We start from the raw sequence: 25,085 nt of genomic DNA, 5'->3' as shown, positions 1-25,085 counted from the left end.
AGATACAAACTTTGACAAATGTGTGTCTGACAAATGTCTTCAATTTAATTCTTTATAAAAAAATTCACATGCACATAGACATACATGAAGTTTCACAGCTGCATTTCTCATTTGTCACTAAAAGCAGATTGAGACGTACTGGATTTAAGATACAGCACAGCAACTTTGATTAAACATTAGGAAAATCGTAACCTGTAAGAAGAGTCTGATAGTTGCTAAGTGAGGCTTTTAAAGTACTGTAATCACTGGAAGCAGATAAGATACCAATCAAAATAGAGTATGATAGGTGTACAGGCTAATGACACTAAGGGCTAGTTTTTCCTATCAACATCACAAATAGTGCCAGTCAAACAAAAGATGTCAAACATTTTAGGTTTCCTTTAGATAGATATGTCAGGATAAATAAGTATCTTAGAAGAGGCTTATATTAATGTTTGCAAAACACTTTGAAATCCTTAAATGAAAAGTGGTACATGGTTGCAAAGTATTCACATAAATATTTCTTAGCGGTGAGCAGATTTGACAGCTGCTTTAATACATTGCAACTGGGATTGTCAAGAATACCCAGCATGGGTCTAATATTACTCCCACTGAAGTCAATGAGCAAAGGATAGACTTGTCTGTATTGATCAGTAGTCCTAAGGCCTTGAAGGTTGACTGAATGAGTTGAATGCTGATATAACCTGAGCTTTGGACTGGCCCTTGACTTGCAAGTTGTTCAGCAAAGAGTAGACTTGCACTCCTAGTCTCCTGAAGAACACTGCTACTACAGCCATACATTCTGTAAACACCTGAGAGCTACACACAGGCCAAACAGGAGCACTGGGAACTGGTAATGTGGGTGTTTCACTACAAATCTGAGGAACTTCCTGTGCCCTTGGTATATAAACACAAAAAGGTTGGCATCTCTGAAATTGAAGACACCATACTAGTCTCCATGATCTAGAGGGGGAATAATGGATACCAAGGTGACAAGGTGAAACTATTTTTTGAGATAATTGTTCAGCTGATGCAGGTCTAAAACAGGTCTTAGACCTCCCTTTGCTTTCAGGATTAGGAAATAATGGGAGTAGAAACCCTTCCTTTTAAATTCTGAGGAACTTCCTCTGTGGCTTCCAGCTGAAGGAGAGATTGAACTTCCTGGACCAGAAGTTCTTTGTGAGAAGGGTCCCTGAAGAGGAACAGGGAGGGAAGGTGGGAAGGAGTGGTGGAAATAAACTGGAGGATGTATCCCATTTCTACAGTGGTGGTCTGTGGTGATGCAGCACCAAGCACTGAGGAACTGGGAAAGGTAGTTTGCAAACAAAGGAAAAATAGGGTCTAACATCCTGGGAACTGGTACAGTGTCCCATCAAAATACCTGTTTAGAACCCCCTGGATATTTAGGTGTGGCAGGTATTGATGCAGAAGTAGAAGAATGGTGTGATATATGCCTATAATCTCTACCCTTCTTTCTCTTCAGGTCATACGAGAGGGGTTGCTGTGGCCAGAAGTGCTTCTTGGAGGGGGCTAGTTGTACATGCCAAGAGACCTTAGGGTTGCCCAGGAGTCATTTAACCCATATAGTTTCACATCAGTCTGCTCCAAAAAAGAGTGAGGATCCCTCAAAGGGCAGGCCCTGCACAGTTGGTTGGACCTGCTAGGGGAACCCAGAAGACTGCAATCAAAAGATCTTATGCACGGCCACTGCCAAAGCCATGGACCTGGCAGCCGAGTCAGTTGCATCCGGAGCAGTTTGCAGCGAGGCCCTCATCACCAATTTTCCTTCATCCACTAGTGAGGAGAACTCCTGCATAGCATCTTCTGGGATCATGTCATTATATTTTAGCATGGACTCCCATACGTTAAAGTTCTACCTACCCAAAAGTGCACGTTGATTTGCAGTAGTGAGCTGCAGCTCCCAGGTGGAATAAACTTTCCTACCAAAGAGGATCTTTGAATCTTTTGGTTTGAGGGTTGTGCCCTGATACACCTGCCTTTCCATCTCATTGGCAGCTGATACTACCAAGGACCCAGGGTGGAGGGGAGGGAACAGGAATAATGGGACTCATAACCTTGGGTGAGTACATAATACAAAAAGAGCTGATCGCTTGAAGTGTGGGGAAAGGATGCAGGGGTGTGCCACAGCCCCTTAATTGGGTCCATAATGGCCTCATTCAGAGGCAGGGATATTCTGGAAGGACCTACAGTGGCTAAAATATCGACCAGGTGGTGAGAAGAAACGGAAGGAAAACCATGGATTCCAAAAAGGCTACTAGACAGGCACAGGCCCCAGTGACCTCCTAGCCAACCACTCAGTGATACTCCTGTGCCAGGATCCATGGAAAGATGGTAATGTCTAGAGGAGGGGTAGCAAGAACAGCTCTGAAGACAGGAAATATAGGACCCAACCTCTGATTTGGAAGACGACGACTCACCTACCTACCACTGACCATGGACGTGAAGTTCCAGACAATGCTAAGGAGGAGAAGCCTGCAGAGAAGCAAGCATCATGGGTTTTCCCTTTGACTGTACCAAAGGGCAAGCTGTCAAGGGTACGAGTAGTGCCCTACCAAATTCACGGTCCATTTTGGTCAAGTTCACAGTCATAGGATTTTTAAAAATAGTAAATTTAATGATTTCAGCTATTTAAATCTGAAATTTCACAGTGTTGTAATTGTAGGGGTCCTGACCCTAAAAGAAGTTGTGGTGGGGTTGCAAGGTTGTTGTAGAGGGGGTTGCAATACTGTTACCCTTACTTCTGTGCTGCTGCTGCTGGCGAGACGCTGCCTTCAGAGTTGGGTGTCCGGCCAACAGCCACCACTCTCTGGCTGCCCAAGTCTGAAGGTAGCGTAGAAGTAAGGGTGGCAATACTGTGACCCCCCATAAAATAACCTTGTGACCCCCCTGCAACTCCCTTTTGGGTCAGGACCCCTTATTTGAGAAAAACTGGTCTCCCACCTAAAATCGGTATAGTATAGAGTAAAAGCACACAAAAGACAAGATTTCATTGGGGGGAGACCAGATTTCAGTCTGTGATGTGTTTTTCTTGGCAGTGAATTTGTAAGGGCCCTATACGTGAGGCTGACATAGTGCTAAGCACTACAGTGACCCTGTTCGTTGTCCTGTGCCTGCCGGCAATGATACCGCCAATGTTTGTACTGCTGGCAATACAGGAGCTGATTCGGTCAGGAGGTCCCTGGCAGCCCCAAAGGCCTCTGGCCTGGTTGGTACAAAGATAGCGTCAGTACGGTGTGGTGCCATGGAGCTCCTTCTAGCTCCGGAAGCAACGGAAACTGCCTAGGTGCCAGAGTCAACAGTGCTGGCTTCTGTGGTACCGAAGCAGACTTAGGCTGCACTCTACTTTCATCCCCAGGCCTGGCAAAGTTCGGTGCTAGGAATCTCCCCCTTTGCGGCAGTCTGCTTCTTAAGCACTGGGGATGGTGAATAGTGTCAGGACTCAGGTACAGTAAGAGGCGCACTCCTTACTGACACTAAGGCACTTGGCGCCAAGTCTGACCAACCTGGCTCAGAGGGAGGTCTCAGGGCTACCTGCATGAGTAAAAACTTTAGCCTGGCTTTCTTCTTGCAAGGCTTTAAGTCTCTACACATTTGGCATTGCTCCCCTAGATGAGCTTCCTTGAGGCACTTCAAGCAACCTGAGTGTGGGTTGCTTCATGGGCACAGCCTTATTGCAGGAAACACAGGGCCTGAAGCCCAGTGATCGAGGCATCCGTCGGCACCAGGAATCTACCAAAACCCTCAGATGGGGTAAAAACCTAACTAACCAACCAAACCAACTAATAACATTAATAACACTATATTGTTTACAATAAAATATGAGAGATTACAGTCCACTGAGAGCACTTGCAAAAGCACATAGAGCAGTTCCAGTGACCATCAAGGGTGGTAGGAAGGAACTGAGGGGGCTCATGGTCAACTGGACACTTTATATAGGCTCTAGCAGTAGGCAAAGTGGTGCCAATGGGCACCACTGAGGAAAAAGTTTCCAGCAACTGTGCATGGGGCACATACACACCAAGAGTGGAATGCACATGGGCAATTACTTGAAGAAGAATATAACTAGGCTTGGAAGGATTTGATTTTTAATCAATAAATGCTGATTTCACTGTACCCACACAAAACTGATGCCAAATATTTCAATAGTTAATAGTCAAAATAATAGAAGTCCTGCTTGAGAACTTAGAGTCTGATTTAAGTATATATACTTTATATATTTTGACATGTGACACTGACAATTTGTGTTTTAACAGTTATAATGCTTTAACTTTTTGAATCTCAACTTCTAGCTATTAAATATCTGACCCTTCCATAATTTCTTGCAACTTTGAAACATTTCAAATGGATAAAATAGAGAAAAATGCTTAAAAATAAAGATCAATATTATCTGTGGAAATTATAAAAAATAAAAATTGAATTCTGGCAAGCCTAAATATAAGAATGTGTGATCAATGTAATTCATTGCCAATGAGTTCATGGTTGTCTTTATTTGGAGCACATCAGTAAAGCCTGTGTTTGAAAAGACATCTTCATGGCTGGATAGCAGTCAAACAACTTTTCATAGTTGCACTGGATAAATCAGTGTTATGAGCCACTGCCATATAAATGTGGTTCACATTAGCATAATAATGAAACCTAATATAACAGCATGTTGATCGATAACCTAACCTGATTTTAAATGACAACAAGATGGTATCCAATAACAACGTTCATAGAAACACCAGATTTAATTTCTGTAGACAACCATCAAGGAAACCTTAGTCACAGTAGGATTAAAAGTCACTTTACTGCACTACCAGAGATGGAAGAACACTCTTCAATCTGTTCAGTAAAATTGAATGATCAATTGTATCAAAGGTAACACCAAAGATCAATATATCCAAAGCTGAAAGCATATCAGAGTTTGCTGTGATAAGAGACTCATTTAGTGCAAATATATATAGCGATCTAAGTTCTGATGCGTAGAGAAACTGGTTTAGAATTTTTTATAGAGTAAAGTGCTTTTTTTGCACTTGTGATGCTAGCACTTTTGAAAACCTTTAACAAAAATAAGAATTTTACCGATCTAAATTACAGATAGGGAATAGTAAATGATACAAACGGAAGATTTTGAGAGTGCAACTAAATTAAGATGGACTGATAGGAACAGTTTAAAGTAAAACAATTAGATTAAGAGATATTTAACATATTGGAATAAAAGATGAAGGAGATACATTAGCTTCCTTTGGAGAGTGACACAGCATGAGGTCAGGTAGAATAGGAGAGCAAGAACAGTTTGATCAGTAGAAGTAATGATGTGAAAAGAAGAAAGAAGTAGACAAATTTAGGGCAATGTTAAAGAGGGAAGATTGAACAAATCAATAGATTGGAAGTCTAAACACAAATTTCTCCAAATCTAATCATTGTCTTTTTTCATGATCATATAGATGCAATATATAATACAGTGTAAAGAGAATGGTCACTTTGTTCAAATATTTCTATCATAATATGTAATAAAATATTTTTTTCTAATTCATTAGAAAATATGTTTTAGTATTTGTACATCATGACATATTCCACTTTAGAAATCATGTTCTGTCTTTGTGTGTGTGGTTTGTTAGGGATTTTTTTGTCACTTGAGGACAATTCCAGTGTCACTTTAAAACATATTATCACTTCTTACAAATATTTGAATTCCATGCTTGACATAAAAATGACTAGGAAATTGTGGGTTATTAAAGCAATTAAAGCATGATCTGATAAACCTTTCTAGTTTTACCCAAGTACGCGTTTTACAATGTCATCAGAACTAGGCAAGGAATATCTTAGTAACAGATAAACTTATAGCTATTCCCTTGGTTACTATAGCATCTGGATTCTTTTGCGTTATATTTATAGAGCCACAAAAACAACAAGGAGTCCGGTGGCACCTTAAAGACTAACAGATTTATTTGAGCATAAGCTTTCGTGGGTAAAAACCTTACTTCTTCAGATGTATGGAGTGAAAGTTACAGATGCAGACATAAATATACTGACGCATGAAGAGAAGGGATATATCTCACAAGTGGAAAACCAGTGTAGACAGGGCCAATTTGATCAGAGTGGATGTAGTCCACTCCCAACAATAGATGAGGAGGTGCAAATTCCAGGAGAGGCAAAGCTGCTTCTGTAATGAGCCAGCTACTCCCAGTCCCTATTCCAGCCCAAATTAATGGTGTTAAATTTGCAAATGAATTTTAGTTCTGCTGTTTCTCTTTGAAGTCTGTTTCTGAAGTTCAAGTATAGCTACTTTTAAATCTGTTATAGATGTCCAGGAAGATTGAAGTGTTCTCCCACTGTGTGTTACCATTCCTGATGTTCGAGTTGTGTCCATTTATTCTTTTACGTAGGGAGCCAGGTTTTCAAGAAACCACAGAACCTAATAGCTCCTATTTAAGCACCTAAATGGAAGTTATGCACTTTTTAAAACCCAGCTCATGCTGTGTAATGGGTTGAATTTTCAAAAGACTCCTTTTTGGCCTCACTCTGTTCCCACTGAAGTAATGAAAATTTTATTTTAGGAAGAAAGAAAAACCAGTGAGCAGCACCTTGAAAATACCACCCCTTAACATAAAGGGTGTTATTCCTTCATAAGACGATTTTACATTCAGTGTATTTGAATTAATTTAATTATTAAACCCATCCTTGGATCTCCTATTGGATTTTGAAATAGGGAACTGGGTGTGTGAGAAAGATGACTATGTGTGATAAAGATGTGAGGGTTTAACTGAGACTATGCACTCTTTGGAGTAGGGTCTGCATCCTTCTCTGTGCTTAGGTAATGTTTAGCTCTTTTTGGGTGCTTCCAAAATCTGAACAACAACAATGCAATATCCAGAGCAGCCTTTCGTCAGTAATATGGAAAACATTTATCACAACTGTACTGGAATACCACATGTAAAATGTGTTTGTTATGTGTTCTATTTAAAGGAGAAACCATGGTCACATTGTTAAAGCATATAATTGGGAGTCAGGGATCATAGGTCCTATTCCTTGCTCTCACTCTTCTAATTTGACCTAGAGCAAGTTACGTCTTCTCTGGCTCTCTGTTACCCCATCTGTAAAATGGAGATAATATGACCTAACTGCTTTGCTGAGTTGTGGAAAGCACTTTGAAATCCCTTGATTCAAGACACTATATAAGTGCAAAGCATTTATTTTTATGTAATGTTCAAGCACATATTGAATAATATGTGTATTTCTTACATTACAATCTACTTCAATAAAATATATTGATTATAAAAAGTGATTTAGAAATTTGTAATCCATGTCACCCTAATTTCTATCCATAATCTTACATGGGATATATATTTACTTGTAAAATACATGCAGTGTGTGTCAGCTACAAACTGTAGACAAGAATAACTTGCCCTTAAACTTAATTTCCCTACATGTGTGACATCCATTGATCTGGAAGCTACTTATTTTATTGTAAAATCTCTAAGAAAACCAGCTGTTTTTAAGATCTGCAGTGCCACTGAATTGAGATTTATAAAGCTGCATTTTGTAGATAAATACATTTTAGATGAAACCACCCAAAACAGAAAATGAAGCAAAACAGCCCTGTGAAGGGGGAAGATACTACAAAGCTTGAGAACCTATGGGAAAGGTACAACTATTACCCTCTCTGACACACTTATCCACAGCATACCCATGAACAAGCAGCAGACATAAGCAGAGGGGACAGTAAAAATAGGAATGTTAGGTTTAAGAGCTCAGCCACCACACATCTACAGCTAAGAGCTCAGTTTGCTGAAGAGGATACATATGCTTCACAAGGTTTTGTGAATAGTGAGGCCCATATTAAAATCCTGCTACTGTCTTCTTTTGTACCCAAGAGTTTTCTTTAACTGTATAGAACAGCTGTGAATACAGGTGTAAAGGGAGGACTAAAACAAACGCAATAATATCTGGTTCCCCAATACCTGCCACAACCCCCTAGAAATGGTGAATAGTGTCTACTTAGCATTGCACCTGCCTCCTCATGAGATATCTCACCAGCTGAAAACATCTGAATTAAATGTATAATATTCTGTGCAGAAGGCATGAATCCTGGAATTATATAGGTAAAACCAAAATTCTGAATTGAAAAGCATGAGGTGTTTTAGAAACCATCCATTGTGCACATACTTTTGCAAATGTAACCCCAACTTGTGCATGTGCATTAAGTGCTTTGTACACAGTTTTTAAGTTGTGTGCCTGACAGTTCCTGTTTGTTTCAGAGCTAAGAGACTTAGATGCTTGTAAGTTCGGCATCAGAATATTTATAATGGGAAGTTTTAGTAATATATCAGCCTTTTGAAGGCCCTTCATAACTAATGGGTCACTATTTTCACTGAAAATAATTCCCAGAATTTCTATTTTTAACAGGCTGATTACGTGAAATTATGCATACGTTCCATTCTAGTCAGTATGGACGTTTCTCATTCCCCCTTTCGCTTTTATATAAATTGTGTGACATTCATAACCTCTGAACGTTAGATATGTCTCCAATCTTTCTCTGTTCCTCACTAATTACCATAGACACTGACCCTGTGGGTGCTCCAGTGCTGGAGCACCTACGGGGAAAAATAAGTGGGTGCTCTGCACACACCAGCAGCTCCCCGCCCCGCCCCAGCTTGCCTCCGCCGCCTCCCCTTAGCACGCCACATGCTACTTCTCCTCCTAGCTCCCAGCACTTCCCCCTGCAAAACAGCTGTTTCTTCTTCCTGATAAAGTTGTTTCACGTGCTGGCGTAGGCCTCAGTTTTGAACTATATGGACATATATGGACACTGTAGAACAGAGGTGGGCAAACTCTGGCCCGCGGGCCACATCCGGCCCACGGAACTGTCCTGCCTGGCCTCTGAGCTCCTGGATGCGGAGGCTTGCCCCCGGCCCCTCCCCCCAGCCTCAGCTCAGCTCACCTCACCGCGCCACCAACGCGCTGGGCAGCGTGGCTGGCTCTGGCTGGGCTGCAAGCTCCTGCCGCTCTGAGCAGCATGGTAAGGGGGCAGGGAGCGGGGGTTGGATAAGGGGCAGGAGGTTCCGGGGGACAGTCAGGGGACAGGGAGCAGTTGGATAGGCGTTGGAGTCCCGGGGGACTGTCAGGGGGAGAGGAGTGGATAGGGGTCGGGGCAGTTGGGGGGGTTGGATGGGGGTGGGGTCCCGGGAGGACAAGGAGGGGGGTTTGGATGGGTTAGGGATTTTGAGGGGGGCAGTCAGGGGGAGGGAAGTAGGAGGGGGCGATTAGGGAGCAGGAGCCAGTCTGTTTGGGGAGGCACAGACTTCCCTACCCAGCCCTCCATATTGTTTCGCAACCCCAATGTGGCCCTTGGGCCAAAAAGTTTGCCAACCCCTGTTGTAGAACTACAGCAACTCTGCTTGAGCCTTAATCAGAATTACTTAAACAGAGTTCCATACAGTTTCCTTTGCGTAGGTCTTTCCAGATAGGACCTCAAACAGCTGTCAGTAATAACAACCAGATTAGAAGTCCCTTTAGTTTAATCGATCTGTAACCTAAAGATATCATAAAAGAAATTCAATAATTAGGTAAAACGAAAATGTTATAAAAAAACACACAGAGAAATTAATTGTGGAAAGTATTTTCCCCTCTCAAATGAGCTGCTTTGTTTCACACTCTATACAAGACAGAGATTTCAGGAGTTAGACTGGGAATGAACATTGTCAGCATTTTGCCAGGTACGAAAGAACGGACTAAATTACCTTCTCTTCACCATCTACAGGGGTATTCCTTCTTTGTGTATTCTATATAGTGCTGTATTAATCTTTGATTAATAATCTTTGATTAAGTAATTCTATTTGAGCCTGTTATTTTACAATCTTGAATTGTTATTAAATTCAAACACTCAACAAATTGGTGACCCTGATGTGATTGTCAATAATGGTATCATTTTGATCCAGATTACCTAGGATAGCGACCTACGTTTCCGGTCAAGGCTAGGAATAGTAAACAGAACTGTTACTTTTAACTTCTGTTATAAAGACTGAATGAATAGTTCACTCCTGCACTTGGCAGTAAAGAAGTCTTAAAAAGTAGCACATTATCCTAAAATTATCGCTGAACTCTATGTTACAGGATTTAAATTTAACACTTTGTCATCTGTTTTTTCATCTAAAAAACACTCTAACTGTAAGAAAATCATGTCTGCATGTGTGTGTGTTAAGACTGATTTAACAGTTATTAGCTGACACATTTATTTTGTGTTTTCTTTAAAAGACTAACATATTTTTAAAATATGGTTAATGTTTAAAATAACTAAAAAATAGCAATTTTTAATATCCACATTCAGCTCTGTCCTCTGTGTTACACGCTCACTTCACAGTAACTGAACTGTCTTTGTGTGAGAGCAAGAGACATGTGCTTCTTCTAATCTAACTCCACATGGGTCTGTAATGCCCTCACAGAATCTCTCTTTCTATCACTCTCACAACCTTGTATCCTCCAATGAATCTCCCTTAGCTGATGCCTCTGTCCTTCCTTACACTGATCTCTTTCCTTCCCTCTTCCCTTTATTCTCAAGGTTGAAAGCCATAGCGAAACGGTTCTGTTTCACTGTCAAAATTCTGCATCTAACTCTCTTGCAAAATCAAAGTGCTCAAGGGGGCACGAATTGGACTTTTTCAAACAAAGTGATGAGCAATCCATTCTTTCAGTTAATACTGCAGATACTCCGTCTGTGTCAGCAGTCAGACATTGGCTAACTTGCAACAGTACAGAAGCAGAATGCAATCTTACACAAGCAATTAAACAAGTACGGGGGGGGGAGGGAATTATTTTCCCAGGATTCGCCCATAATACCTTATGAATCAAAATTGGCTTTAGCAACAGAAACCTGTTTGCTCATGTACAAAGGCAATAAGGTATCATTCGGGTAGTACCAGAATAAATTTGGAAGGATCTAATATATTCAGTCCATGATTTACCTTCACAAGGACATCAGGGAACACACAAAACAATTGAGAGATTAAAATGACTTGGCTGGTGGCTACAAATCGTGGAAGTCAATGAATGGCTATGCAGGTGGTGTCAGAGAGAAGGCTTTGGATTCTTTGACCATGGGAAGGTGTTCCAAGAAGGAGGAGTAATAAGCAGAGATGGGCTCCACCTAATGAAGAGAGGGAAGAGCATCTTCGCGAGCAGGCTGGCTAACCTAGTGAGGAGGGCTTTAAACTAGGTTCACCAGGGGAAGGAGACCAAAGCCCTGAGGTAGGTGGGGAAGCAGGATACCGGGAGAAAGCACGAGCAGGAGCGTGTGAGAGGGGAGGGCTCCTGCCTCATACTGAGAATGAGGGGTGATCAGCGGGTTATCTCAAGTGCCTATATACAAATGCACAAAGCCTGGGAAACAAGCAGGGAGAACTGGAGGTCCTGGCAAAGTCAGGGAATTATGATGTGATTGGAATAACAGAGACTTGGTAGGATAACTCACATGACTGGAGTACTCACTGTATGTAAGGGAGCAGTATGACTGCTCAGAGCTCAAGTATGAAAATGCAGAAAAACCTGAGAGTATCTGGATTAAGTTTAGAAGCGTGAGCAGCAAGGGTGATGCAGTGGTGGGAGTCTGCTATAGACCACCGGACCAGGGGGAAGAGGTGGATGAGGCTTTCTTCTGGCAACTCACGGACGTTACAAGATTGCACACCCTGGTTCTCATGGGCGACTTCAATCATCCTGATATGTCCTGGGAGAGCAATACAGCGGTGCACAGACAATCCAGGAAGTTTTTGGAAACTGTAGGGGACAATTTCCTGGTGCAAGTGCTGGAGGAACCAACTAGGGGCGGAGCTCTTCTTGACCTGCTGCTCACAAACCGGGAAGAATTAGTAGGGGAAGCAAAAGTGGATGGGAAACCTGGGAGGCAGTGACCATGAGATGGTTGAGTTCAGGATCCTGACACCAGGAAGAAAGAAAAGCAGCAGAATACGGACCCTGGACTTCAGAAAAGCAGACTTTGACTCTCTCTTGGAACTGATGGGCAGGATCCCCTGACAGAATAACATGAGGGGGAAAGGAACCCAGGAGAGCTGGCTGTATTTTAAAGAATCCTTATTGTGGTTACAGGGACAAACCATCCCGATGTGTAGAAAGAATAGTAAATATGGCAGGCGACCAGCTTGGCTTAACAGTGAAATCCTTGCTGATCTTAAACGCAAAAAAGAGGCTTACAAGAAGTGGAAGATTGGACAAATGACCAGGAATGAGTATAAAAATATTGCTCGGGCATGTAGGAATGAAATCAGGAAGGCTAAATCACACCTGGAGTTGCAGCTAGCGAGAGATGTTAAAAGTAACAAGAAGGGTTTCTTCAGGTATGTTGGCAACAAGAAGAAAGCCAAGGAAAGTGTGGGCCCCTTACTGAATGAGGGAGGCAAGCCAGTGACGGAGGATGTGGAAAAAAGCTAATGTACTCAATGCTTTTTTTGCCTCTGTCTTCACAAACAAAGTCAGCTCCCCTACTACTGCACTGGGCAGCACAGCATGGGGAGGAGGTGGCCAGCCCTCTGTGGAGAAAGAAGTGGTTTGGACTATTTAGAAAAGCTGGACGTGCACAAGTCCATGGGGCCGGATGCGTTGCATCCGAGAGTGCTAAAGGAGTTGGCGGATGTGATTGCAGAGCAATTGGCCATTATCTTGGAAAACTCATGGCGATCGGGGGAAGTCCCGGAAGACTGGAAAAAGGCTAATGTAGTGCCCATCTTTAAAAAAGGGAAGAAGGAGGATCCTGGGAACTACAGGCTAGTCAGCCTCACCTCAGTCCCCGGAAAAATCATGGAACATGTCCTCAAGAAATCAATTCTGAAGCACTTAGAGGAGAGAAAAGTGATCAGGAACAGTCAGCATGGATTCACCAAGGGAAAGTCATGCCTGACTAATCTAATTGCCTTCTATGATGAGATAACTGGTTCTGTGGATGAAGGGAAAGCAGTGGACGTGTTATTCCTTGACTTTAGCAAAGCTTTTGACACGGTCTCCCACAGTATTCTTGTCAGCAAGTTAAAGAAGTATGGGCTGGATGGATGCACTACAAGGTGGGTAGAAAGTTGGCTAGATTGTTGGGCTCAACGGGTAGTGATCAATGGCTCCATGTCTAGTTGGCAGCCGGTATCTAGCAGAGTGCCCCAAGGGTCGGTCCTGGGGCCGGTTTTGTTCAATATCTTCATTAATGATCTGGAGGATGGTGTGGATTCCACCCTCAGCAAATTTGCGGATGACACTAAACTGGGAGGAGTGGTAGATACGCTGGAGAGTAGGGATAGGATACAGAGGGACCTAGACAAATTGGAGGATTGGGCCAAAGTAAATCTGTTGAGGTTCAACAAGGACAAGTGCAGAGTCCTGCACTTAGGATGGAAGAATCCAAGGCACCGCTACAGACTAGGGACCGAATGGCTAGGCAGCAGTTCTGCAGAGAAGGACCTAGGAGTGACAGTGGACGAGAAGCTGGATATGAGTCAGCAGTGTGCCCTTGTTGCCAAGAAGGCCAATGGCATTTTGGGGTGTATAAGTAGGGGCATTGCCAGCAGATCGAGGGACGTGATCGTTCCCCTCTATTCGACATTGGTGAGGCCTCATCCGGAGTACTGTGTCCAGTTTTGGGCCCCACACTACGAGAAGGATATGGAGAAATTGGAGAGAGTCCAGCGAAGGCCAATAAAAATGATTAGGGGTCTGGAACACATGTCTTATGAGGAGAGGCTGAGGGAACTGGGATTGTTTAGTCTATGGAAGAGAAGAATGAGGGGGGATTTGATAGCTGCTTTTAACTACCTGAAAGGTGGATCCAAAAAGGATGGATCTAGACTATTCTCAGTGATAGCAGATGACAGGATAAGGAATAATGGTCTCAAGTTGCAGTGGGGGAGATTTAGGTTGGATATTAGGAAAAACTTTTTCACTAGGAGGGTGGTGAAACACTGGAATGCGTTACCTAGGGAGGTGGTGGAATCCCCTTCCTTATAAGTTTTTAAGGTCAGGCTTGAGAAAGCCCTGGCTGGGATTATTTAGTTGGGGATTGGTCCTGCTCTGGGCAGGGGGTTGGACTAGATGACCTCCAGAGGTCCCTTCCAACTCTGATATTCTATGATTCTATGAAATGAAAAAGGATGTACAAGAATACTGTGACAATTGCTTAATCTGTGCACAAAATAATATAACAAGTAATAAAAACAGTGTTTTCCTTAGAGCAGAGAGAAATTCAACACCATGATCTAATTTAGAGATTGATTTGGGGGGACTTTTACCCAATACTAAAAAAGGGAACAAATATCTGTTGATGGTGTTAGACACATTCTGAAAATGGACTGAAGCTTTCCCAATGGGAAACAATGTGGCTTTAGCCACAGCACAGAGGAGATATTCTCCTGATGGGGTTTACCAGCAAAAGTGGAATGTGAGGAACTCACTTCACAGGAATTCTCCTGAAAAACTGTTTGTTGGCATTAGGAATAAAACAAAAGTTACATATCTCTTATCACCTGCAATCCTCAGATGGAAAGTATGAACGCAACAGCAATTACATTGACGTTAAGAAAATTTATCTCTTTGAATGGAAGAGACTGGAATACCTACATTTCATTAGTCCTAATGCAAATCAGAACCACTCCAACTAGTGCAACAAACCACACTCCATTTGAAGTAATGTCAGGGGAAAAAAATGAAATTGCCAGGACATTTTCTGTGGTAAAACAAGTCATGCACATATTGAAGGGTTAAAATTGATTTTTTACTCCAAAATCTGCAAACACACCTTTAACAAGTACACTAGTATGTGGTTAATGAATTGGGAAAGTCAAAACAAAAGGCAAACTTTATTTTGAGAAGTGAATAAGAGAAAGATTATTAGAAATAAGGAAATAAGGTCTTGCTATTGTCACAAACTGTTCCTAAACATCATCTCTGTTATATGGGCTTGGTCCCTACTACACTGCAGATAAATTAGTTAATCTGCGTATGCAATTTATGTTACTGGAAATAAGAAAAATGTGATAAAAATCTATCTAGCTAATCTGTTTAGTTTTTTTTTAATCCCTTCCCTCTACAAACGCTGACATTGCTGAAGATACCATGTGGCTGATCCTGACCCTGGGTGGTTGCTTGGTGCTAGCATTGAATACAAAAATACAACTCTTCCTCTCCTGAGACAGTGTGTGGTGTAGTCTCCCTGATCATGGATCAAAGCAGTGGCATAGCTAAAACAGAAAAACTGTGTGGGCCCAGCTTTTAGGTAGGTGGGCAATCACAGGGGACCCACCTCCCCCCACAGATACTGGGATACATGGAGAGGTGGAGAGTAGCTCCCTTTGATGGACACTGCTGCCACCATATCAAGGCTGAATCCCTACTCTGTCACTCTGAGTGCAGAAGTGGGGACCCTCAAGGATTTTTAAAAATAATACATGCCACTTCAGGGTTGCATTACACTCCCAAGGTTATACCTTTTTTCTGACCTTGGCTTAGTAAACGCTGCTACCACCTGAACTCAAAAAACCCCACAAACAAACAAAAAGAAAATCTTTGAACCCAGGAAGGAGCACTTGGGAATTCCTCCCTGCGGGGTACCCTCAAGCCCTGTCACCCACCCTCCGGGGAAGAGCTGAGAAAGAAAACAAAAGGAAATTAGCTGTGGCTACCAGCTAATCAAACAACATGCACAAACCTTTTAGGAAATCAAAAAATCCAATCCTGTTCTTAAAAGGGTAAATTTTATTAAAAACAAAAAGAAAAAAAATTACATCTGGAATTTAGGCTTTTGCTAGATTTTAAAAGAGCAATTCCCAAAATCAAACACCCAAAATAGCTTTCTTGGGGGTTCACCTTAAAGGTTACAAGCAAACAAAAGCATCTGGGATTAGCACAGAGGAAATCCACAAGCCAAAATAAAAAATAAACCTGATTGTGTCTAACTAAATATTCCCTATCCAAATAATTTCTTGCTGGGTATGGAAGATGAATTTTCATACCTGGCTCAAGCCTTACACAGCATTTCTGCTCTGTCCCTGCAGCCCAGAGAACAACAGACAAAGGGAAAGTTTCTTTCCCAATTTCAAAAATTTCTACCTTCCCATTGGCTCTTTTGGTCAGGTGCCCACGCCTTTTCTTTTACCTGTGGGCTTGTTAACCCTTTACAGGTAAAGCAAGCAGAGAACAGACCAAGAGGGATTTTACAGCTAACTGGCTGGCTGGGTGTCCACCAAAGGGAGCTACTCCCCTCCCTCCTCATGTATCACAGATGCAGATTAGGGTTTTGTGGGCTCTGGCCAGGACAACTGGGAGGTCCCTCCCAACCCTTTCTGTAGCCCCGCCTTCTGCCGGGGAAATGGGGTTGAGAGGACAGGGGTTTACACCATCCGCCTGCCCAGTGCTCCTACCAGGGAGTGGGGTCGGGGCACAGCGGCTTACCCCGCTTACCCCACCTGGTACTCTTCCCACGGCCCGACCTACTTCCCCACAGGAGCACCAGGCGTGCGGGCGGAGTGGATCGGGGTGGCCCCATTGGCCCAGGCCCAGTAACTAATCTGCTACTGGCCCAGACATGCCCCCATGAGCCACACCTCTATCTGGGGTAGGAGACCAGGGTATCAGCATGCGGGAACGACAGGAGAGGGATATAGCTGGACACTGAGCCAGGGTTGGGAGTTCCAGCCAGTGGATTGGGGCGGGCCTGGACACTGATCTGGGTGGGCCTGGATGCCAAGTGGATATGCCCTGGATCAAAGGCCCACCCGTGGATACACCCCTGGATCAAAGTATCATTACTGGGGACAAATATGTACATAGTGTCTCATTGTTAACTGTAGGCCTCAAACCTACAGATGTAGAATGGTATTATTTAACTGTAACAACCAATGTAGAAATGAACCAACCAATTATCACAGCATGGTCAGTGCATGGAGTGGATACCCTGATACTGGAGGAGCCACCAACTACTATACATTTGCTACAATGCCAGCAAAAGTTATGACCATCTCCATGCCTTTAAGGTGCCCTGATGTAAAATCTGGACCACAAGTGTTTTAACTGCTACCCCGATACCTAGGACTTTGCTTAATAACATACAGTCTATGCATATACCTGTTGTGTTAAATTTCTCTCATCGGAATATGACTGAAATGGTACCATGTGCAAAAACTAATGTTTCAGTATTGTATCTTATCATGTTAATAGATGAAATAACTATATATCAAAGGAAGGCCAACCCCATAGTTGAATCACAATCTGGTATTTTTGAATAAGACATCTTTAAGGTTTAAATAATATTGTTCATTCATTCAGTTCAGACATGTCAATATGGAATAGAGCAGACTAAATATATATAATAATGTGACGGGGCAATGCCAGATGGCTATAGTAAAGTAATGGGAGACAGATTTATTAGCCACAGGCTAAACAAGTCCCTCTTACCAGGATAAGCAAATGGCAGTTGCTCCAGGTCAATTAAGACACCTGGGGCCAATTAAGATCTTTCGAGAAGGCAGGGAGGACAGCTGGGTTGATTGGGACACCTGAAGCCAATCAGGGGCTGGCTGAAACTAGTTAAAAGCCTCCCAGTTAGTCAGGGGTGGGGGGGTGGATGTGTGTGTGTGTGTGTGTGTGTGTGTGTGTCAGAAGCTGTAGGAGGAAGTTGCACTGTTGGAGAGACTGAGCAGTACAAACCGTATTAGGCACAAGGAAGGAGGCCTTGAGGAAAGGGTGAAGTGGATCTTAAGGAAGTGGGGGCTGCTGTAGGGAAATAGCCCAGGGAATCGTACATGTCCTGTTTCTAAAAATTCAGCTACCATAGCTGATACTATTAGGATCCCTGGGCTGGAGCCCAGAGTAGAGGGTGGGCCCGGGCTCCCCACATTTGCTCCCCTCCCCCCCGATTAATCACTGAGACTGGGAGACAACAGAGACTGTGCAAGGAAGGGTAGCTTCTCCTCACCTCTCTTGCTAGCTTATGATGAAAATGGCTCAGCAGGCTGTGACCCTTGCCTCTAGAGAGAAAAGGGCTATGTGGAGGGTCACAGTGAGCTTCTGAGGCTAGCAAAATCTGCCAGAAAATGCGGGACCCATGGAGACAAGGACAGAGTTTTGTCACAATATACATAAAAGACATATCTGTTATTTTGAACACCAGGAAAAGGAAGCAGTGTTACACTCTGTAGTAGAAGAAACTGATGGTTTGACTAATGAAAAAAAAAATTACAATTCTGAACTTTCATTACATTGCTCATTTGTTCAAACAAACAGAAAAAAATAATGAGTTGATTGAAATTAATAAGGAAGCAAAGGAACAACATGTGGGTAAGTTCTTTATGTGTACTGCCTATGGAAATTATGTGCTAAATACAGCAAGGGATGTTGAAAATGAAAAGGTACTGGAACTTATTAAAAAGTTTTGGCTAAATGTTATAGCCCCCATTTATAAAGGAAGCGTATAAATTTATAATGTGTAAAAAGATGTAAGCAAATTCTGTTTAGTACTATTTGAAATTTGGGATAGGTGATAACACATCCTAATCAAGGTACATGCTGTTTTTAAAAAAAGTCTTGTTTAATAACAGTCTCTGAACATCTAATTTATGGTGTCTTTACCAATATTAGACCCAAATATGGCTATATTTAATAAATGAGCAACTTCCCTTTGAGTAGATTACCTAAAAGGAGGAGTGCATGGATCTAATGCAGCTATTAGTATTTCACACAACACCACAAAGATGAAGGGCACCACATACAGCATTGGTCTGTCAAAAGGTATCAATACATTTGCAAGTGTCATGTTTTGATGTTGCAATGCCTGACTGTGGCCATGCAGGCCTCATACAGAATGAGACAGATGAGCTAGCTACTATCATCTCACATTCTGTGAAACTCACCAAGTAGTGACTTCCAACAGTGAACATGGATGAACTATAACATGAATGGACAGTGTTGTGTAGTAACCAACCATCAATTTTTTTTTGTATGGAGACCTTAAAGGTGTAATGTCACTCTTCCAAATGTTTTTCTGTTGTTGTTCCCCATTCACGAAGTTTAATTAGCCAAACTGTAATTATGTTTGTACTAATTTTCTAAAATGAAACTCCTATCCAAAGCAAATGTACTTATCAAAATTCATTGCAAATTATACACCAGTATTTAATGTGTGTATTAAAATTATTATTAAAAACTCCATGCTGTTCAAATGAGCAATAACATGCATACAACAGGACAGAGCTGGTACAAGAGAGATTTTAATTTACTAATTTCTAATACATGGAAGATACCTTTTAAAATATTATTTTGCCATAGTAGTCAACAATAGCAACAAGGGGGTACCTGTTAGTAAATGTCAACCTTTTTAGTCCCCTTTTTCTTGTACATTAAATTCATTTGCATATTAATGAGAAAGTAGAATTACAGAGAGGTCAATTTATTCGCTCAAGGTTATAGAGGGGGGGAAAAAAACAGTTGAAGAGAATGGAATGAAGTCATGACTCAGAGTTGTGTGCCTTAACCACAAAACCTCATTCTTTCATAATTACCTACACTGCTCAATTGGGCCCTGAGGGCTTACAATTCTTAAAGTGAGGTTGGCAGCCTTATATTAGAGTCAGTGATGAATCATTTGATGCCAGCACCTGGCAATTCAGAAAACAATAAATAATCTGTCTTTGATGAGCAACCATCTCTTACCATAAAAGCTGCTCTTTGAAGCAGTAGAAATAAAATTAGGAGTCCCTTTTAAACATGAATATATTTAATTTAAATTCATTACTGACAATGTACTCAATATAAATAAGAAGTGTTACTTTGTTGGAAGAAGTAGTGATTTCAGAACAATATATTATACAAATTTGGAAGGCTTGAGGTAATGCATAAGAGTCACCGTAGAGTCATAAGCAAGCCATCACCTTCACTGTTAAAAGAATTAGAGAAGAATATAGTCTAATTTAATCTGAGATTCATGAGACTACACGTTACTTCACTCAGTTCAGTGCAATCACATTTGAAAATTTGTCTGCACTTATGAGAGGGGTTATTTGGCTTTAAAGGGAAATGCCATTGAAATTCTCATAGCTTGTTTCAAAAACAAGGTAATCACCTTTATCATGCTGGATCTCAGACATTCTGAGACACCGCCCTGGTCTACACTAGGACTTTAGGTCAAATTTAGCAGCGTTAAATCGATGTAAACCTGCACCCGTCCACACAATGAAGCCCTTATTTCGACTTAAAGGGCTCTTAAAATCGATTTCCTTACTCCACCCCTGACAAGTGGATTAGTGCTTAAATTGGCCTTGCCAGGTCGAATTTGGGGTACTGTGGACACAATTCAATGGTATTGGCCTCCGGGAGCTATCCCAGAGTGCTCCATTGTGACCACTCTGGACAGCACTCTCAACTCAGATGCACTGGCCAGGTAGACAGGAAAAGAACTGCGAACTTTTGAATCTCATTTCCTGTTTGGCCAGCGTGGCAAGCTGCAGGTGACAATGCAGAGCTCATCAGCAGAGGTGACCATGATGGAGTCCCAGAATCGCAAAAGAGCTCCAGCATGGACTGAACGGGGGGTACGGGATCTGATCACTGTATGGGGAGAGGAATCCGTGCTATCAGAATTCCGTTCCAGTTTTCGAAATGCCAAAACCTTTGTCAAAATCTCCCAGGGCATGAAGGACAGAGGCCATAACAGGGACCCGAAGCAGTGCCGCGTGAAACTTAAGGAGCTGAGGCAAACCTACCAGAAAACCAGAGAGGCGAACGGCCGCTCCGGGTCAGAGCCCCAAACATGCCACTTCTATGATGAGCTGCATGCCATTTTAGGGGGTTCAGCCACCACTACCCCAGCCGTGTTGTTTGACTCCTTCAATGGAGATGGAGGCAACACGGAAGCAGGTTTTGTGGACGAAGAAGAAGATGATGATGATGATGATGATGAGGTTGTAGATAGCTCACAACAAGCAAGCGGAGAAACCGCTTTTCCCGACAGCCAGGAACTGTTTCTCACCCTGGACCTGGAGCCAGTACCCCCCAAAACCCACCCAAGGCTGCCTCCTGGACCCGGCAGGTGGAGAAGGGACGTCCGGTGAGTGTACCTTTTAAAATACTATACCTGGTTTAAAAGCAAGCATGTGAAAGGATTAATTTGCCCTGGCATTTGCGGCTCTCCTGGATGTACTCCCAAAGCCTTTGCAAAAGGTTTCTGGGGAGAGCAGCCTTATTGCGTCCACCATGGTAGGACACTTTACCACTCCAGGCCAGTAACACGTACTCGGGAATCATTGTACAACAAAGTATTACAGTGTATGTTTGCTGGCGTTCAAACAACATCCGTTCTTTATCTCTCTGTGTTATCCTCAGGAGAGTGAGATGATATTCATGGTCACCTGGTTGAAATAGGGTGCTTTTCTTCAAGGGACACTCAGAGGAGTCCATTCCTGCTGGGCTGTTTGCCTATGGCTGAACAGAAATGTTCCCTGCTGTTAGCCACGGGGACAGGGGAGGGTTGAGGGGGTAGCCACACGGTGAGGGGAGGCAAAATGCTACCTTGTAATGAAAGCACATGTGCTATGTATGTAAAGTTAACAGCAAGGTTTACCCTAAAAGAGTGTAGCCACTGTTTTATAAAATGTGTCTTTTTAAATACCGCTGTCCCTTTTTTTTCTCCACCAGCTGCATGTGTTTCAATGATCACAGGATCTTCTCCTTCCCAGAGGCTAGTGAAGATTAGAAAGAAAAAAAAACCGCACTCGTGATGAAATGTTCTCTGAGCTCATGCTGTCCTCCCACACTGACAGAGCACAGACGAATGCGTGGAGGCAAATAATGTCAGAGTGCAGGAAAGCACAAAATGACCGGGAGGAGAGGTGGCGGGCTGAAGAGAGTAAGTGGCGGGCTGAAGACAGGGCTGAAGCTCAAATGTGGTGGCAGTGTGATGAGAGGAGGCAGGATTCAATGCTGAGGCTGCTGGAGGATCAAACCAGTATGCTCCAGTGCATGGTTGAGCTGCAGCAAAGGCAGCTGGAGCACAGACTTCCACTACAGTCCCTGTGTAACCAACCGCCCTCCTCCCCAAGTTCCATAGCCTCCACACCCAGATGCCCAAGAACACAGTGCGGGGGCCTCCGGCCAACCAGCCACTCCACCACAGATGATTGACCAAAAAACAGAAGGCTGGCATTGAATAAATTTTAAAGTTGTAAACTTTTAAAGTGCTGTGTGGCATTTTCCTTCCCTCCTACCCCACCCCTCCTGGGCTACCTTGGTAGTCATCCCCCTATTTGTGTGATGAATGAATAAAGAATGCATGAATGTGAAGCAACAATGACTTTATTGCCTCTGCAAGTGGTGATCGAAGGGAGGAGGGGAGGGTGGTTAGCTTACAGGGAAGTAGAGTGAACCAAGGGGCGGGGGGTTTCATCAAGGAGAAAAAAACAGAACTTTCACACCGTAGCCTGGCCAGTCATGAAACTGGTTTTCAAAGTTTCTCTGATGCTTACCGCACCCTCCTGTGCTCTTCTAACCGCCCTTGTGTCTGGCTGCGCATAACCAGCAGCCAGGCTATATGCTTCAACCTCCCACCCCGCCATAAACGTCTCCTCTTTACTTTCACAGATATTGTGGAGCGCACAGCAAGCAGTAATAACAGTGGGAATATTGGTTTCGCTGAGGTCTAAGCGAGTCAGTAAACTGCGCCAGCGCGCCTTTAAATGTCCAAATGCACATTCAACCACCATTCTGCACTTGCTCAGCCTGTAGTTGAACAGCTCCTGACTACTGTCCAGGCTGCCTGTGTATGGCTTCATGAGCCATGGCATTAAGGGGTAGACTGGGTCCCCAAGGATAACTATAGGCATTTCAACATCCCCAGTGGTTATTTTCTGGTCTGGGAATAAAGTCCCTTCTTGCAGCTTTTGAAACAGACCGGAGTTCCTGAAGATGCGAGCGTCATGCACCTTTCCCGGCCATTTCACGTTGATATTGGTGAAACGTCCCTTGTGATCCACCAGAGCTTGCAGCACTATTGAAAAGTACCCCTTGCGGTTTATGTACTCGCCGGCTTGGTGCTCCGGTGCCAAGATAGGGATATGGGTTCCGTCTATGGCCCCACCACAGTTAGGGAATCCCATTGCAGCAAAGCCATCCACTATGACCTGCACATTTCCCAGGGTCACTACCCTTGATATCAGCAGATCTTTGATTGCGTGGGCTACTTGCATCACAGCAGCCCCCACAGTAGATTTGCCCACTCCAAATTGATTCCCGGTAGCTGTCTGGTGTTGTAAGCTTCCACAGGGCTATCACCACTCGCTTCTCAACTGTGAGGGTTGCTCTCATCTTGGTATTCATGCGCTTCAGGGCAGGGGAAAGCAAGTCACAAAGTTCCATGAAATTGCACTTACGCATGCAAAAGTTTCGCAGCCACTGGGAATCGTACCAGACCTGCAACACTATGTGGTCCCACCAGTCTGTGCTTGTTTCCCGAGCCCAGAATCGGCGTTCCACAGCATGAACCTGCACCATTAGCACCATGATGCATGCACTGGCAGGGCCCATGATTTCAGAGAAATCTGTGTCCATGTCCTGATCACTCATGTGACCATGCTGACATCGCTTCCTCGCCCGGTATCGCTCTGCCAGGTTCTGGTGCTGCATATACTGCTGGATAATGCGTGTGGTGTTTAAAGTGCTCCTAATTGCCAAAGTGAGCTGAGCGGCCTCCATGCTTGCCTTGGTATGGCATCTGCACAGAAAAAAAGGCACGGAACGATTGTCTGCCATTGCTCCGACGGAGGGAGGGGTGACTGACGGCTTACAGGGTTGGCTTCAGGGAGCTAAAAATCAACAAAGGGGGTGGCTTTACATCAAGGAGTAGTTCAGGCAGGACTTCACGGAGGGTTCCAATAAGAAATGGTGCACCTAAGTTATTGTTCTTATTGGAACAAGGAGGTTAGTCTGGCCTCTGATTGATACATAGCTAGATTTACCTCGCTGCACCTTCTCTGTGGGTGACTGCAGTGTGACCTAGAGGAATGAGTCCCCTAGATGGGGGAGGGGGTGAAGCAAATGAGTACAAAACAAATCTGGTCTATTTCTTGTTTTGATCCACTCCATCTATCTTTTACATCTTTGGCTGGCAGCAGAAGGTGCAGAAGGACTGCAAGCCATCCACATCTCATGGCTGCTCGGCAGAAGACGGTGCAGTAGGACTGCTAGCCATCCTCATCTCTTGCCTGCCTGGCAGAAGATGGTACAGTACGACTGCTAGCAATCCGTGTCGCCTGCCTGCTCACCATAAGATGGTTCAATAGGACTGACTGCAGGACTAAAGAGAATGACTTGATCAAGTCACTCCAAATTTAGTCCCTGCGCCCATGTCTGCCCAGGCGCTCCTGGCCGACGTGGCCAGGAACACCTCGGACATGACGATGACGGCTACCAGTCCTATTGCACTGTCTGCTGCCACAAGGCAATGGGTTGCTGCTACTGTGTAGCAATGCAGTATCGTGTCTGCCAGCACCCAGGAGACATACGGTGACAGTGAGCTGAGCGAGCTCCATGCTTGCCGTGGTATGGCGTCTGCACAGGTAACTCAGGAAAAAAGCTGCAAAACGATTGTCTGCCCTTGCTTTCACGGAGGGAGGGAGGGAATGGGGCCTAACGATATGTACCCAGAACCACCCGCGACAATGTTTTAGCCCCATCAGGCATTGGGATCTCAACCCAGAATTCCAATGGGCAGCGGAAACTGCGGGAACTGTGGGATAGCTACTCACAGTGCAACGCTCCGGAAGTCGACTCTAGCCTCGCTACTGTGGAAGCACTCCACCGAGTTAATGCACTTAATGCACTTAGAGCATTTTCTGTGGGGACACACACACTTGAATATATAAAACCGATTTCTAAAAAACCAACTTCTATAAATTTAACCTGATTTCGTAGTGTAGACATACCCACAGAGAAAAAGAAAGAGACTTCCTATGGCTGCTCAGGAAACTTGCTAACCCAGCCATCACTCTATAGGAGAGAAGGTAAAATTATTAATAATGACTACACTATCAATAATAAAGAGGGCACTATGACAAAAGTTAGCATTTGCC

The 25,085-nt window shown here is 43.5% G+C and overlaps 2 protein-coding genes across 3 annotated transcripts in view; one reads left to right on the top strand and one right to left on the bottom strand.

Annotated features, from left to right (window-relative positions):
• Positions 1-25,085, bottom strand: part of CSMD3 (CUB and Sushi multiple domains 3) — a 1,240,207-nt gene that overhangs the window by 1,040,600 nt on the left and 174,522 nt on the right. The window lies entirely within an intron of this gene.
• LOC311516298 (myb/SANT-like DNA-binding domain-containing protein 7) lies at positions 20,376-22,153 on the top strand. The gene is made up of 2 exons (XM_084620230.1): positions 20,376-21,070; positions 21,658-22,153. Exons 1-2 carry the CDS (start codon positions 20,478-20,480, stop codon positions 21,713-21,715), a joined length of 651 nt encoding a protein of 216 aa, XP_084476356.1. The 5' UTR covers positions 20,376-20,477; the 3' UTR covers positions 21,716-22,153.

Source organism: Lepidochelys olivacea (assembly GCF_965140295.1).
Source record: "Lepidochelys olivacea isolate rLepOli2 genome assembly, chromosome: 2".
Taxonomy (NCBI): domain Eukaryota; kingdom Metazoa; phylum Chordata; order Testudines; family Cheloniidae; genus Lepidochelys; species Lepidochelys olivacea.
Note: the sequence above shows the minus strand (reverse complement) of the source record. Positions and strands in the feature narration are given on the sequence as shown.